The 14,775-nt window shown below is 59.0% G+C and overlaps 2 protein-coding genes across 2 annotated transcripts; both read right to left on the bottom strand.

Moving 5' to 3' along the window:
* Positions 1 to 151: 151 nt before the first annotated feature.
* On the bottom strand, positions 152 to 1,555 carry FOXS1 (forkhead box S1). The gene has a single exon (XM_048962838.1). It carries the CDS (start codon positions 1,521 to 1,523, stop codon positions 285 to 287), a length of 1,239 nt encoding a protein of 412 aa, XP_048818795.1. The 5' UTR covers positions 1,524 to 1,555; the 3' UTR covers positions 152 to 284.
* A 763-nt stretch (positions 1,556 to 2,318) lies between these two features.
* On the bottom strand, positions 2,319 to 14,745 carry DUSP15 (dual specificity phosphatase 15). Its single transcript, XM_048963579.1, is given in 18 exon segments — positions 2,319 to 2,740; positions 2,846 to 2,964; positions 3,085 to 3,465; positions 3,537 to 3,638; positions 3,759 to 3,849; positions 4,026 to 4,078; positions 4,282 to 4,471; positions 4,938 to 5,141; positions 5,144 to 5,409; positions 5,412 to 5,674; positions 8,283 to 8,491; positions 8,608 to 8,779; positions 9,266 to 9,340; positions 9,685 to 9,734; positions 10,133 to 10,215; positions 12,221 to 12,254; positions 13,992 to 14,152; positions 14,309 to 14,745. Coding segments are annotated over 17 exon segments (2,454 nt in total). The 5' UTR covers positions 14,013 to 14,152; positions 14,309 to 14,745; the 3' UTR covers positions 2,319 to 2,599.
* Between the last annotated feature and the right edge of the window lie 30 nt (positions 14,746 to 14,775).

Here is a 14,775-nt window from a genome sequence, read left to right as displayed (position 1 = left end):
CATCACGAAGGGGCTCCATCCCCATCATCTCTGGGGATGCCAGACCATCCAGCTCCATGGACACCAGAAGGGGGGTCCTCATGGAGGAGAGCCGCAGTGGGTGGCCACAGAGACACGTGTCCCAGCAGCGATCCGGCTGGGAATGGAGTGGCCCCGATGCACCCTGCCTGCTCCCCACCCCGAGCGGGTCTCAGAGACACAGAGGCAGCGTGGGCGAATGTGCTTTATTCCATAGCCAGAGCCCCGCATGGTGCCGGGGGGGTGGGGAGGGAGGTGTCAGTCCATCACTCAAAGAAGAACATTCCGGGCGTCCGGTAGAGGCAGTGGGGCAGCCCCAAGGGGTAACCACTGCCCCCTTGCAGAGGGATCGTGCCCCCCGTGCCCCACGTCTCCTTCTGCTCGCCCACCCCAAAGGGCGGCTGGCGGGGGGCCGGGGGGGCGGCGGTGGCAGCGGTGGGGGCCGCAGCCAGGAGATGCTCCAGCGCCGCACCGCACGGCCGCTCGTTCACACAGAAGCTCAGCGCCTGCACCCGGCACTGGTAGCTGCCCCCCAGCGCCTCGGGCCCCGCGCGGCCAAAGGAGCCGAACACGGGCAGGGGGGGCTGTTTGTAGCCATCGCCGTCGAGGAAGCAAGATGGGGGGGGTTTGCCCGTGCCCAGCAGGGTGCTGGGGAAGACTGGAGACACCTGCCCGAAGGGTTGGCCCAGCCCCACGGCGGGGGCCGCCGGCTCTTTGCCCTCCAGATCACCCGGGGGGGACGCAGTGTGGTGCGGGGAGCGCTGTGCGGGGTGGCCGGGCTCTACAGGCAGTGGGTACTGACCTGGCCGGGGCAGCGGCAGCGCGGCCGGGGGTCCCCCGAAGGCAGTCTGCTTGGGCTGGGGGGGGGCGGGCAGGCGGCTCTCCTGGGGGACCCCGAGTGGCTCCTTGGTGAAGAATGGCGCTTTGGGCTGCGGGTGAGCGCAGATCTGCACGGCGCAGCCCGGCACCCCGACGCCTTCTGCTCTCTGCTCTGCTGTCGGCGACGCAAAGCCGCTCTCCGCTTTCCCCTCGTCCGGCAGCGGTGCCCGTGAGTGGGTTTTGGGGGTCTTCCTGCGTCCCTCATCCCCCTCACCGTCCTGCAGGGCCCTTTTCCTGGTGAAGCGGCGGCGGCGCCGGAGGAAGCTGCCATTCTCAAACATGTTGTAGCAGTCGGGATCCAGAGTCCAGTAGTTGCCTTTGCCCGGCTTCTTGTCGTCGCGAGGCACTTTGACGAAGCACTCATTGAGCGACAGGTTGTGACGGATGGAGTTCTGCCAGCCCTGCTTGTTGTCGCGATAGAAGGTGAAGCGGCCCATGATGTAGCGGTAGATGCCGCTCAGAGTGATGCGTTTCTCAGGAGTGCTCTGGATGGCCATGGTGATGAGGGCGATGTAGCTGTAGGGAGGCTTGGTGGCCTCCGCAGGCGGCGAGGGGCCGGGATAGGGGCTGTCCGGGGCCGTGCGGCCGCGCAGAGCTGCGGAGCCGACTGGGAGCTCCGGCTGCATCCTGCCGTCCTCACTCTGCTTGCCCGGCTCCGGCCGAGCCCGTTAAAACGCCCCAACGGTGTGGGGGCGGCGGGCCCCTCCTCTACGGTGCCGTGGGGCCGCCCAGGGCGGAGCGGGGCCCCATCGTCCAGCGCTGGTCCCTGCGGCCGGACGCGCAGCCGGGGCCGGCCCCGGGGCTGAGAGCCAGCAGGCTCGGGTTGGCACTGCTGTGGGGTTTAATGGGTACGGGAGGTTGCCGGGACACAGGGCTCGTCCCGCCCGCTCGCAGCACCAAGCCCCGGGTGGTGGTGATGTGGTGTGGAGTGGGGCAGTGCTGTGGGCTGGGAGGCTGCAGGGTGGGGATGGGGCTTCCCTGGCAACCCCGTCCTTGGGGTGGTGTGGATCCCCGCACCGTGCCGTGTCCCTGCTCTGTGCCACGTCCCCACTCTAAACCAGGTCCCCGTGCCATGCTGGGTGCACACACCGAGCCCAGGTGCCTGGGCACATCAGCGCTGGGGTGCAGCACAACCCCACACTCCCAGTGAGTCCCCCCACCCACCGCTGGGGGAAACTGAGGCATGGGCAGCAAGTGCTTTTGGGGCGTGGTGCCCGGTGGTGAGGGTGGCTCCTGGGCACCTCGCTGCTACCCACAGCCCTGCCAAGGGGCTGGGAAGCAGAGGCAAGGATGAGGCTCGGTGCACCGGGAGCTGCGTGGCTCCAAACAGCGCTCAGCTCCTGATGTCCCTGCAGTGCTTGGCTCTGCTTCATTCAGCTCCCCCGCAGCATGCACCGCAGCACAGCCCCGGCCCCAACGCTGCAGTCAGCGGTACCGAAACACAACCTTTATTTCCACAGCTCACAAACAGCAAGTCCCCACAGTGCGAGGCACCAGGACAGAGCTGGCTGTCCCCTGCTGGGCACGACTGCACGCAGCAGCCTCCGCTGCGCTCTTGGGGAATAAATACAGCGCTCCGTGCAGTGCCCCGCTCCAGCCAGCATCCATCTGCAGCCGTCCCTGCTAAACGCCCTGTGGCTTTACGGATTCGCCGCTGGGCGGCCGCGCGTCCCCAGGCTTCGTGTCCCCTCAACTGCCCGGCTCAGGGCTGGCAGAGCTGCTGCAGGACGTGGGCGATGCGGCCGGGGGCTGCGGGCGTGCAGGGCTGGGGGCAGCCCCGCATCAGTGCAGGACCCAGGCGCTGGGCGTGGTGGAAGAGCTCTCGTGCAAACACCGGCTCCACCTACGGGACACGGAGCTGCCGGGAGGATGGGGTCCATGCTTGGCACCGCGGATCCCCATCGCCCCACTGATGGGCACAGCCGTCAGCAGCCCTGTGTGTACTCACGTGGGCCATGATGAGCTTCTGGAGGTGGTGGCCGGTGCTGGTGGGGTATTCCTCACCAAAGCACAGGTGGATTTGGTACTGCGGGGCTGGCTGCCCGTGGCTCAGGTACCTGCGTAGCTCTGCAACACCGCAGGGGATGGGACCGTCCCTGTAGCCCCACAGCGATCCCCCAAAGATGGGACCCATGATGGGGATGGGGCTGACAGCCCCCAGGGCTGCGTGGCAAGGCAGGCACTTACCCTCCAGGAACTGCTGCGTGTCCAGCAGCTTGTAGGTCTTCTCCCTCTCCAGCTTGTTGGGCCAGTCCCGGTGTGGGGCCAGCGGCCCATTCCAGTACACCCTGCCCTGGCACTGCCGCTTCATGAAGACCCCCTCGGGGGCCACCCACAGCAGCACCCCGCGCTCCAGGTGGGGCAGCAGCCTCTCCAGAACCTCAGTCACAGCGACTGTCCACCCGCCACCTCCCAGTGCACGTGGTGGGGGGAACTCGATCTGCTCCATGCAGGAGGGGCCGTAGGGACCCTCGGCTCGCGAGGCGATGCGGCAGCCCTCGGCCGTGCGGGTGGTGAGCTCCTTCACCAACACGTCGCAGTAGTACAGGCGGATGTGCAGCCAGCAGTCTGCAGGAAGTGGGGGTCAGTGTGGGGCTGGGGGTCCCGGGGGGCTGCAGCCTGGCTGGCACAGCTCCTACCTGAGTGGTTGACATCCTCGGCAGGGAGGAAGGATGGGGCCCTGGGGAGCAGGTGGCTGCGGATCGGGCTCCAGCCATAGAAGATTCCCCGCACGTGGTACCCTGGGTTGGGGTGGAGGTGGTGTGGGCACCAGGAGGGCAGAGTGGCTCCTGCAGAGCAGTGATTGCACCCGTGCTCAGTCCCACCCTGTGCCCCTCACATCACAGGGGCCCTTCTCTCACCTCGCTCTGCCGGATGGGCAGTTAGCAGGGGTAATGTGGGCATGTGGCACGTTCCTGCTGTGCCTCGGTGGCTCTCCTCAGCCATGTGGCCCTGGGGACAAGAGTGTGCGAGGGCAATGAATGATCCTGAACCAGCTTCTGCTACCCCTGGACCCCAGGTATGGGAAACCAGGATGGATGCTGGATGCGGGCAGGGGGAGCAGACATAGGAAGAAGGGATTTGGGGGTCCCAACTCCCCACGAGCCCCCCGGTGGGGGATGACTCACCTGTGGGTCCTTGCTGGTTGTGGGCTGCATTCTGCCATCCTTCTCATCCTTCTCTGCAGGGAACAGGGAACAAAACACTGAGCCCCAAAAACAGCATGAGGAAAGCCAGCCCAGTCCTGACCCCAGCACAGCACTTTGCCTGAGCACAGCCTTGAGCTCTGCAGAGGACGAGGACTGGGGGAGGAAGGGGACGGAACGGTGATGCCCATAGGATGTGGGACACAGGGGAATGGCACAGCAGCCCGGCAGGGGGTACCTGCATCCCGGGTGCCGTCGCACACGATCTGGTACACCTTGTAAGGCTCGGAGATGTCCAGCTGGCTCCGCTCGGGCACCTCCTGGAAGTCGGTGCTTTTGTTGAGAGCGCAGCGCAGCCGCGTCTTCCAGGTGGATGGGTCCGCCTTGTCCGTGCCCTCGTGGTATTTGCCCTTGTAGACGGCCCAAGCCTGCGGGAAGAGCAGGGGCTGCGCTGGGCACGGGGATGGGAGGAGTCCAGGGGGGTGGGTGGGAGCCCGGAGCTGGGGGCTGGAGGGGATGGAGGTTCGAGGGGGCACGGAGCCGGTGCGGAGAGAATGGGGGGAGGCTAAGGGGCTGGGCATCGCGGGTCTCGGGGGGTGAAACGGGGGCTGAACAGCGGGGTCCGGGGTTGCGCACGGTGTCGGGGGGCGCACGGGGTGAGCGCAGCGCGGAGCGGAGACGCACGGGGTCGGTGCTGCGGGGATGGGGGCACCGGGATTGAGCAGCGGGGACCGGGTGGGCACAGGGACGGTGCTGCGGGGATTAGGGGGGCTGCAAGATAGCGGCGAGGCGGGGATCCGAGGGAAGCACGGGGCGGTGCAGCGGGGATGTAGGGGGGAGTGAGAGCACGAGGCCGGTGGAGGGGCTCCGGGGGGGCTCTGGGAGAGGCCGTACCCTGAAGAGAGCGGCGTCCTGCTGCTGCCGGTAGTCCTGCTTGGCCGCGTGCTTCCAGGGGATGCGGAAGAGCGTCCGTTCGCGGTTCTCCCAGCGCAGCCCCGGGTAGCGGCCGCTGTCGATCTGCGCGATCAGCCACTCCTTCAGCCGCATAGGAGACCCCGGCTCCGCCATCCCGGCTCCGGCCCGGCCCGGCCCGGTCCCGCCGCCCTCGGGAGCGTGCGGCGACCCTGAAAGCGAAAGCATGGCGGGACCCGGCCTTTCACTTTCCCTTTCCTGACGCCGCTTTCGGTTCGCTGCCGCCCCGGGATCCCGGCCCGGGGGGAGGGCGCAGCGCACCCGGGGCACCGGGACGCGTCGGCACACCTCGCTTCCTGCAGTGCCCTGAGTCTGTGCTTGGACTCGTGACGCTTTGCTGACCTTAGGGAGATATTTTCCCCTTTTCTCCCGGTTTTGGGAGCTGGGCACGTCCCTTTTTCCCCTGCGGGCCCCCACACTGCCCAAGAATGGACTCGGTCTCTTGTCCAGCGATAGGATGAGAGGTGATGGCCTCACGCCGCACCAGGGTCAGGTTGGATATTAGGAAACATTTATTCTCAGAAATAGTGATAATGCAGTGGCACAGCTGCGCAGGGAGTGGTGGGGTCACCGTCCCTGAAGGTGTCCTCAGATGTGGCACTGAGGGATGTGTGCAGTAGCCATGGTGGGGTGGGCTGAGGATAGACTTGGGGATGGATCACGGAGGTCTTTTCCAAGCTACACAATACCATGGAGCCAGGCTGGGGCGAGTTGCTGTGAGCAGTGATGTTGGCTCTACCAATTCTTTCCTCCATTGCACTGTGCACTGTGCCTGGGGGGCTGACACTGCAGCTCCATCACCGCCCCGTTGGGTTTCATTTCCAGTTCTGAGTAAGAGAAAGTTACCTCTGGGCCAGGGACGATGCTTCCAGCATCAGGGCTGTTCTGAGCTGGAAATCCTCAAAATGAGTAAGCGGTGACACAGTGCCAGGCTCTGGCCTTCCCCTCCCTGGGGTTTCCCACAGGGTGTGGGGATGGGGCACAGCCACGTGGCACAGGGCACAGCCAGGTGCCAGTGCTGCACAGGGCAGTTTGGGGACAGGGGGCAGGAGCCTGCTGGCCCTGGCAGTGTACAGCCATCCTGCTTGGGCCAGGTCCAGGTGTTACAGGGACACTGGGAGGGGATGCAGAGCACAGGAAGCTGCTGTGGCCTCCCCACTGCAAACACGGGATTTCCATCAGCGGCTCAGATGTGGGCTGAGCACCAGCCCTATTCCAGCCCCTGCAAAGTAGTTGGGCAGAGGCAGCCCCTCCTCACCCCTTATTGGTGTGAGCCAGCTGCTTTATTCCATGAAAAGTGGGCAGGGGTTGTGCAAAGGAGGACTCACATTACTCCTGTGTGCGCTGAGATGGCTCCAAGGGGCTGCTGCCGTCTTGGTGGTTTGCACAAATTGGTTCCAAGTCCTCAATCTAATCTTAGCTCATCAGGCAGACCCAGCATGGCCATAACAGCCCTTATCAGCTGGGGAATTCTCCACTCCTCACAGAGATGGTGACGTGCAGGACCCAGGGATGCAATTAGCGTGCCAGCAGGGAAGATGCTCAGCAATCTGTTCCCCTACTGAGCTGCTCCCTGCACAGGGAAGGTGAAGCTGCTTAACCCTTCCACTTTCAATGCTGAAATGCCTTTCAAAAGGCAGTCAAACATTAACTCACATCTAACGCTGCCCTTGCCTGTATTTTTCCAGTTGTGCAAACCGGATCTGCCAAAATAAATGTTTTGCAGTGCTGCAAACCTGGACCTGGAGGTGCTGCTGCTCTGCACGTGGCCTCGGTGTGGGTTTATGGCACAGACCAGGAAATCCTGACTGTTAATGCAGAATGTCTGGGTGTGGGGTTGCCAAGCAGTGCTGGGCTGGAGCCCCCCCACATCTCCTCACTGTGGGGTGAGGGAGTGGGGAAGCAGTAGGGTGGGGACCTGCAGAAGCGGTGTGGGGTGGTGCTAAGTTACTGTAATGAAAGTGAATGGGACACTGAGGTGCCTGAAAGTGTGTCAAAGCCCCAGTGCCAGGCATCCTACATGGCTCCAGGAACCCCATGCAGCACCTGCAAGCTTAGAGGGACCCTGGAGACACCCAGCAGAGGTGATGCTGATGGCCCACCTGGCAGCCCAGCATCATCCCCACCTGTAGCTGCCACGGTGTGAGGTGTTAACAGCACAGGGCTGGGGAAGAGCAGGGTTTGCAGCTCCTGGTGTGGGTCAGCCTTCTTGCAGCTCCCAGCAGGCTTCAGCTCTGTGGTGCAAAGAAGGAGCAGCAGAACAATATCTATGTGAGTACTTGTTTGCCCCTGCCCAGCCACACAGCCCTGTTCCCTGCAGCAGCAGCAGGGCTCCTGGCCTCTGTCCTGAGCAGGGCTCTTGTGAGCAACCTCTGCTCTGCAAACTGGAGACACAGGTGTCTTCTATGGGTGACGCTGCCAAGGTGTGGCTGGGTGCTGCTCACATAACTCCAAGCTGCATTTGTAGGGTTGCAGTTGCCCTCAGCCCCCCAACAGCAACACAGGCTTCTCATCTCCTGGCTGGGAGAAGAGAATCGCCCTACGCCAGGCACCTTCTGCCCCAGCTCCCCCTCTGTGTCCCAGGCAGGTCAATCTGCATTAAACAGAAGTTTAATACTACAAGGACATAGAAAGTATTTAAGCAAAATGGCTTAAGGCTCTGCTTTAGTGAGGTCTGGCGAGGTTAAACATTTATTTCCCACCATTTCAAGATTGTGCCCTGGGATCGGTGGGAATGCGGTGCAATGAACACTGAAAGCTGCAGTGTTTGCTTGAGGCTTGTGCTTGGCTGGCCTGGAGCACCAGTACAACATGATTAGCTTCTCCTGTGTGCCCCTGCACTGCAGCCACCTTGGTTCTGGAAGCTTGCTGCTGCTGGTGGGAAAACTGCTCCGAGGAGTCAGCGAGATCTCCTGCACCTTGTGTGCCCCTGAGGCCCATGCAGCTGGTGTTGAAGTGCTAAAGCTGCTGTCAGCATCACCTGGGTGCTGGGAAGCCCCGTCTGTCACTGCCACGGTGAACTGGGAACCGTGATCTGTGTTTCTGCCAGACGTCCCCCACACCAGGCACCAATGGACTGACCCTGCAGAGCTCAGCAGTGTGAATGAATCCCTCCCCCAATAGCTGAAAGCCAGGACAGAAGATGGCACGCTTGAACCCAGAGAGGAGAAGGAGCTGGGCTCGTTGTGGCTCTGCGATGCGGCACTTCTCTGCTGCTGCAGCTCCTTAGTCTTTACCAGGCCATGAGGTGATCCGGGCTGGGATCACTTCAGACAAGCTGGGATGCAGGAGAACGTCCTCTTCACCCGCAGCAGGAAGGGAGCAGTGCTCTTGATGTCCCTGGCTCTTGGGACCAGTCCTTGCCGAGCTCCCTCTGCTTGGGATGCTCTTCCTCTCCCCGCTGGTAGCAAGGCCTTGATTTCTTCCTCGTCATTGAAAGGGGACGTCCCATACCTCTGCTTCAGGTGCCTGCGCATCTGGGGAAAGAGGGAGAAGCAGAGTAGCATGCCTGTGTCAGTGTGAATCCAAGCTTGCACACAAGGGCCACAGGGAAGGGATCTGATGCACTGTCCCTGCGCTGTCTGCATCCCACCTTGCGGGCTGCACTGCCGCTGAACTCCTCCAGCTGCTGCTTGAAGCCAGGGTTGGGGTTGGCAACGGGTCGCACGCTTCTGATGGCCTCCAGCACCTCCTGAGAGCTCATCTCTGTGACAGCCATGACGTAGGCGACGACGATGGTGGTGCTGCGGGAGATCCCAGCCAGGCTGGCAAAGGAAAGAGCATGTGGGCCACCATCTGCAGTGTGCACTCCTGGCTGCTGCCCTGACCCCATGCCTGCCCCTGTGCTTTCAGCTATTTTGGTTCCTCTTCTCAGCAAACTTGCTCTCTGGGAAGCCAAAGCCCTTCCAAGGTCCTCTTGAGCAGTGTCTATAAATACGACCTGCTCCCCAGGGGAAGTGAAAGCAGCAGCCGCTGCCTGGAAGCCTGCCCCAAACTGCTCCCTTCCCACTTGCTCAACTGCAGCAAAAATCTGCCCTCTCTAGTGGTTCTCCATCCCCCAAAGGGCTCCCCAAATCCTGCTCAGCTGGGGGCTGCAGCTGAGCCTGAGAGTGGATCCTGAGTGGGTTCATGGACATCGGGACCCTGGCAGATATGCACAGCTACAGCAGGGGTTCTGCCAGCAGGACCCCTTCTGTGGGCTGTGCTGTGCTGGGAGAACATGGTGTTACATGTGGATACAGAAGCTTTACCAGTGGACGAGGCAGTTTCCTCCTTGCAGGCGACACTGGTGGATAAAACTGATGCATTCCTTGAAATGCTTCTTGCTAACAGGAAAAAGAGAACAAGCAGAATAAGGACTACAGGTGTGGAACCAGATTTTTAGGCTGCAGGTGGTGCAACCATGAGAAGAATTTGAGGACAAAGCATTAAAATAAAATGCCTGTTACTTTCCAGGCACCATCACTAGCTGCTGAGACCCAGGCAGCTCAGTGCTCATTTCGCAAGGAAAGGTCCACAGCCCTCTTTGGCTGCTCACACTCAGAACATGCCACTGCTCTTGGCCAGCTCTGCGCCTTTCCCTGCTCTCCAGGCAGCTCTGCCTGGGTTCTCAGGTGGGATGCTTATTCCTTCTCTGCATCCCATTGTGCTGGCCTCACTGAGAACTCACATGCTGGCCTCAGGTGTGTCTGGCAGGGGAATACGGAGGTAGGTGATGTCCTGCAAGACATAAAAGGAACACAAGAAGCTCAGCCACCGGTGCCTTGCCCCTGAGCTCCTCTTGGGCCTTGTTCCCACAGCACAGCTTTGCTCTGGGACAGGGCCACGCTCCCCCTCAGCAATGCAGCAGGGAGAGCAATGGGGGTTGAGAGCTTGAGGGAGAAGGTGGAAAATGAGATAAGGTTGGAGAGCTGGAAATCTTCTCATCAACATTCAAAGCCAGGTTATATTCATGAACCAACAAGCTTCCCAGAGAGCAGAGGGGCTGCCTCATTCGTCTGAGACTGCTGCTGGGGAGAGGGATGTGCCATGGGATGCTCAGAGTTGGAAGGGGGAGATGCTGCAACATGGAGAGAGCTGCAGAAATCTGCATGCTGGCATCGGGCAGAGGATCCTACCTGCAACAGAGGCTGGGGAGATTCGTGGATTGACACGATGTGGGTGATCTTGTTCCGGCTTAGCTGCTCCAGGTCTTTGGCATCTAAAGGATAAAACTTGATCTTAGCACATGTTTATTTCTCACCCTCCTCTTCCCACAAGCACGTCCGCTGCGCTCCTGCAGACAAACCAGCACGCAGAGCTGTGCTCTGGAGGAACAGCTGCACTACACCCCCCTGCGTGCATCTACGCACTTGGTAGCACAGCAGACACAGGCAGCTACGCAAACACTTCTTGGAAACCTGGGAATGCAAACCCAGGGATACCAAAACAGAGACCTACTCCCTCCAAAGGCACTTGACCTTGCTGCTTGGGTGAAAATTCACTTCTGCATGGGAAAACACTCTTATGCAAGCAGGCAGCTTTGCGCTTGCCTCTACTTGTTCACTAGCTTAGGGAGGAAAGAACATGCCCTATGGTGACACTGCTTCCACGCATGCACATGTAGGAAGGGGACTTGCTGCAGCCTGGCTGATCTGCTTTATCTTACAGACTGCAGGAGAGGGGCTGCAGCCTTTCACATCAGTGCTGTTTGGCATGGCCAGAGGGATCTGCAGAACTGTGATTTGGAACGTTTTGCATGCATCCTACTGCAATTGCATGCATGGAGATCAGGTATCCTCAGCTTTCTGGGGAAATGACCTACTTTTTACAGCATCCTCTGGTTGTGATTCTGGTCACTGGTCTAGCACAAAAGTTCTGCTGGGAGCAGACCTGCTCATCTTGCTGGCTAAGCAGCTTTGTAGCTGTTTTCCTTTCATAACATGACCTGCTGATACTGCACAGGCTGCTGGAGATGGGTACTAATATTTTCTACACTTGTGATTTTTGGGTTTCTGAACTTCAGAGTGGTGTAAAACCTTAGCCCAAGAATCTGAAATATGATGTGCTAATGGCATAACGTGAATATTTAATAGTGGTGAGCTTCAAGAGACTTGCTTCATGTTAAGAGTCCATGCTGTGCATGCAGGAGGAAGAGGTGGGGACCCTCTGTCCATGGACCCATACATCAGCTGTCACCTCCCCACCCAAGTCCAGCAGTCAGCATGACAGCAATTAGTGACACGTCTATAAAGGCTTATTATGGCTGGAAAATGCTTTCAGTTGGGGAAAATGCCTCTATGAGCTGTCAGAGCTTAATTTAGCAGGCCCTACATCTCTGTCATCACCCTGAATTTCTTGGTGGAGAAATGCTTTGGTGGCATCTGGCCAGGCCCAGACACTGGGGGTGGCTTGCAGTAACCTCTGCGATGGGCCTGGAGCTGGGTCCTCCCCATGTGCTCCCTGCAAGGCTCCCAAACAGCACCTGCCAGAAGCATCTCCTCCAGCCCTCAGCCTAGACATTGCTCCCTTTGGGTGCTGAGGAGTGAGGAGTGTTCTTGTGGCAGGCTGCTGCCAGCCAGGCTGCCCTGCCACTTCCAAGACATTTCCTTGGCAATTCATGCCAGTGTTTTTAAATGCTCTCAGCACTTCCAGCCGGGATAAAGGCATCAAAAGAGCTGTTGGGAAGGCAGGAGCTCTGATAAATGCTGTTTTTTCATGGCAGATGCCAGTCCTTAGTCATGAGTGACTGACAGTGATAATCCATCATAACAGTGAATTGCTGTCAGAACGTGACTTGGCCTGTGGGAGCAACACCCAAGCGTGCACAGCCCCATTCTGCCTGGCTGCTAGAATGTGGGGGAGCTGAAGCTTTTGGGAGGGCTCAAACAGTGATGTCCCTGCTCTGCTTCGTGTCACAGCAGAGGTGCATCTGCTGGGGCTTTCCCTAGCAAGATCGTGGCCCTTCTCAGCCCCTGGGTTCCTGAGATCTCAGGGAAGCTATGATAAAATGGGATGAAAAGCAGCTTTTATCCATCAGCAGGAAGAAGAAGCCTTTGAGCCTTCCCAAAGCAGCTGGGACAAGCCCTGGGAAGCCAAGCAGAGCCCACCCAGAGCAGCACAGGCAGAGGCACCAAAGGCATGCAGGTGGGGGAGCTTCCTTGCAGCAGACTGTGAGGTCAGGGAAACTCTGCGGGGGCTTCTCAGCAGTGTGGGGCTCTGCTTACCAATGAAGTTTCCCAAGTAAAGGCCAGGGAGGATCTGCAGGACACAGAGAAAGATTTCAGTCTGTAAGCATTGAACACACGCCATGGTGCCCGGTGCCTGGGGTTCCCATCTGCCTTAGCAGTGTTCACCACATGCTTTCCCTCCCCTGGACTCCTTTCCACCCCATGCTGCTGGCTGGGCTGTGGCCAATGCCCCTAATCCTGCCCTGACAGAGCTGCATGGACACAGGCTCCTGCACATGGGGCTGCACATGGGTGTGGGATGAGCACAGCTGCTCAGTGATGTCTGTGATTCAGAAGCAGAGCCTGCAGAGGGACTTGAGCCAGGGTGAGCCTGGCCTCAGTCAAAAAGGCAAAAGTCCTGCCATTAAAATGAGTGCCTAAATCACCTCACTGCTGTCACCTCACTGCCTCAAGACCTGAAGCAGCAGCAGTACCCAGGGAAGGACAAGATCTAGGATAGCCCTGATCAGTGCTGGCAGAGTAGGGAGCGATCAGACATGATCTCCCACAGCCCCAGCTCTGCTCTGCTCTGCAAGGAGTCCATTTCCAACAGGCCTGGGACAGGCTGCTCTCGACACTGTATCTTAATTATTTGCCTTGAGAAATTCCATTTCTTTTGATGAAAAGGCAATTACTTGACAATGCCTCTATTAACAGTACTCCAGATTACAGAAGTGAGATACCATGCATCCATTCCTACCTTCAGTTATTTTATGTTTTCCCTCTTTCCCATCACAGAAAATTAGGATTAACAGCCTGTACACACTTGTGTGTGGCTTGGTTCACTTCCAGCTTCTCTCTGCTGCATGTTTGGTAATGCTTGCACTTACTTCACTGCCCATGCTTGGAAACATTTTTATTGCTCTAATAGCTGTAGGAGTTTTTTGGTTTTTTTTGTTGTTGGTTTTGTTTTTTTTTTTTTACAATTCCTAACAATTTAGATCAATTTTATATTGACAGGGTGCCTGTAACTTTCAGCAAGTGCACTGAAAATGAGATGGTAAAAGAGCCATTTAGCAAGGCCAGCTCCCAAGGGCAGGACAATGAGCCATGAATAATGGCACATTCCTGTCCCCAGTAACTTTCTGATATGCTCCTTGCTGAATAAAATGGGGCATTGCAGCTCCACCTAAAACACTGAAAAATTTCCCAGATAACGAGTGGCTATAGATTGAAGGGGATTATTAAAGCAGAAAGAAGATGTCTCTGCTCACCTGTGACCCAGGAAAAGCTCAAACAACCAAAAAATAGAGCCTGTCCCCCCCATCGAGCGATGCTCTGAGCACTGTGCAGAACCCTGAGCCAGCAAGCACAGGGTGGCACCATCAGCCTCTGGGTCTAACAGAACTCCTTGGCAAGTGATTGGAAGCTTGTACCTTTCTTTTAAAGGTGTTGGAAAAGTTTCCTGCCTCCCTCAGAAGGGTTTGCTGTGACCTCCTGTCCTCTACACTTTGGAGAGCGCCCACCAGTCCTGTTCAAAGAATGCACACCCCAACTGAAGTGGCTGGAGGTGGCTGTCAGGACGAGCCCTTGCTGCAGCCTCACGCAGCATCCCTGCCGGCTTCTGATTTTGTTTAGCCTGCAGGTAAACAAGCTTTTCCACCAGCTGTGCCTTGTGCCGGTTTCAGCACCAGCGGGTGGCTCCCTGGCACACCTAACACTGCTCAGCATCACAAACAGAGCCCGACCAGCATCTCCCACTTCCAGCGCTGCAAGCCTGTCCTGCAGCACCCAGCTCTGCAGACCTGCACCCCAGTGCTCCCTTTACCTTGCTCATGCCATTTCCCATGGTCTGCAGCACGTGCCCTGGGATAGGCGGGGAGCAGGTGTCCTTGTCCCCGATGCTACTGTCCTCTCTGTCCCCAGGTGAAGCTGCTGTCCACGCTCCGGATGCTGCCTGGGAAGGTTTCTGTCATGAAGAGCTCGCTCCTGTGGGACAGCTGCTTGTGACAAGGGGCTCGATTGCAGCACAGAGCCCAATCCCCCAGAAGAAGAGACAGAAGAGACCCCGTCCGCTTCCCCTGCGTCTTCTGCTAAAGCCCTTCCCCAGCACCCGCCTCCCTCGCACCGACTGCTCCTTCTTACCGGGAGGAGACAAAGGAGGAGAAACTCCACCTCTGAGCGGTGGTGTGGGAGCGCTGCGCTGTCTGCTGACAGCCGCTGCTGCCAGCGCGCAGACGGACAAGGCTGCAGTGTGAAGAGAAGAACAAAACCTTTGTCCTGTTTGATCAAGGGCGGTCTGTTCGGCACAGCAGCATGCCCAGCCCTCGCTGTGACAGTGGTGGGGGGATGAGACCCCTATGGACCAGCAGGCTGGCAGTGACAGCTACTCCACATCCACCCAGGGGGAAAGTTTCCCCCCGGGTGGACATGGAGTAGCTGTCACTGCACTGATGGCACAGGGAAGTGCCATAACCTGTCCCTGAGTGCTGCTGACGTGGCTGCAGAAAGCCCAGTGCTAGCTCTGGGCCTGGCTTAACCTGCTATTCAGGACACCCAGTCCACCCACAGCCCCAGCCTGCACCCACCCCACAGCCAGCTGGGTGTCACAG

Source organism: Lagopus muta, chromosome 16 (genome assembly GCF_023343835.1).
Source record: "Lagopus muta isolate bLagMut1 chromosome 16, bLagMut1 primary, whole genome shotgun sequence".
NCBI lineage: Eukaryota > Metazoa > Chordata > Aves > Galliformes > Phasianidae > Lagopus > Lagopus muta.
This window is presented reverse-complemented; position numbering and strand designations above follow the sequence as displayed.

Bases quoted from the DNA above. Each gene is read 5' to 3' on its own strand.
- FOXS1 (XM_048962838.1), bottom strand. From the start codon at position 1,523: ATGCAGCCGGAGCTCCCAGTCGGCTCCGCAGCTCTGCGCGGCCGCACG.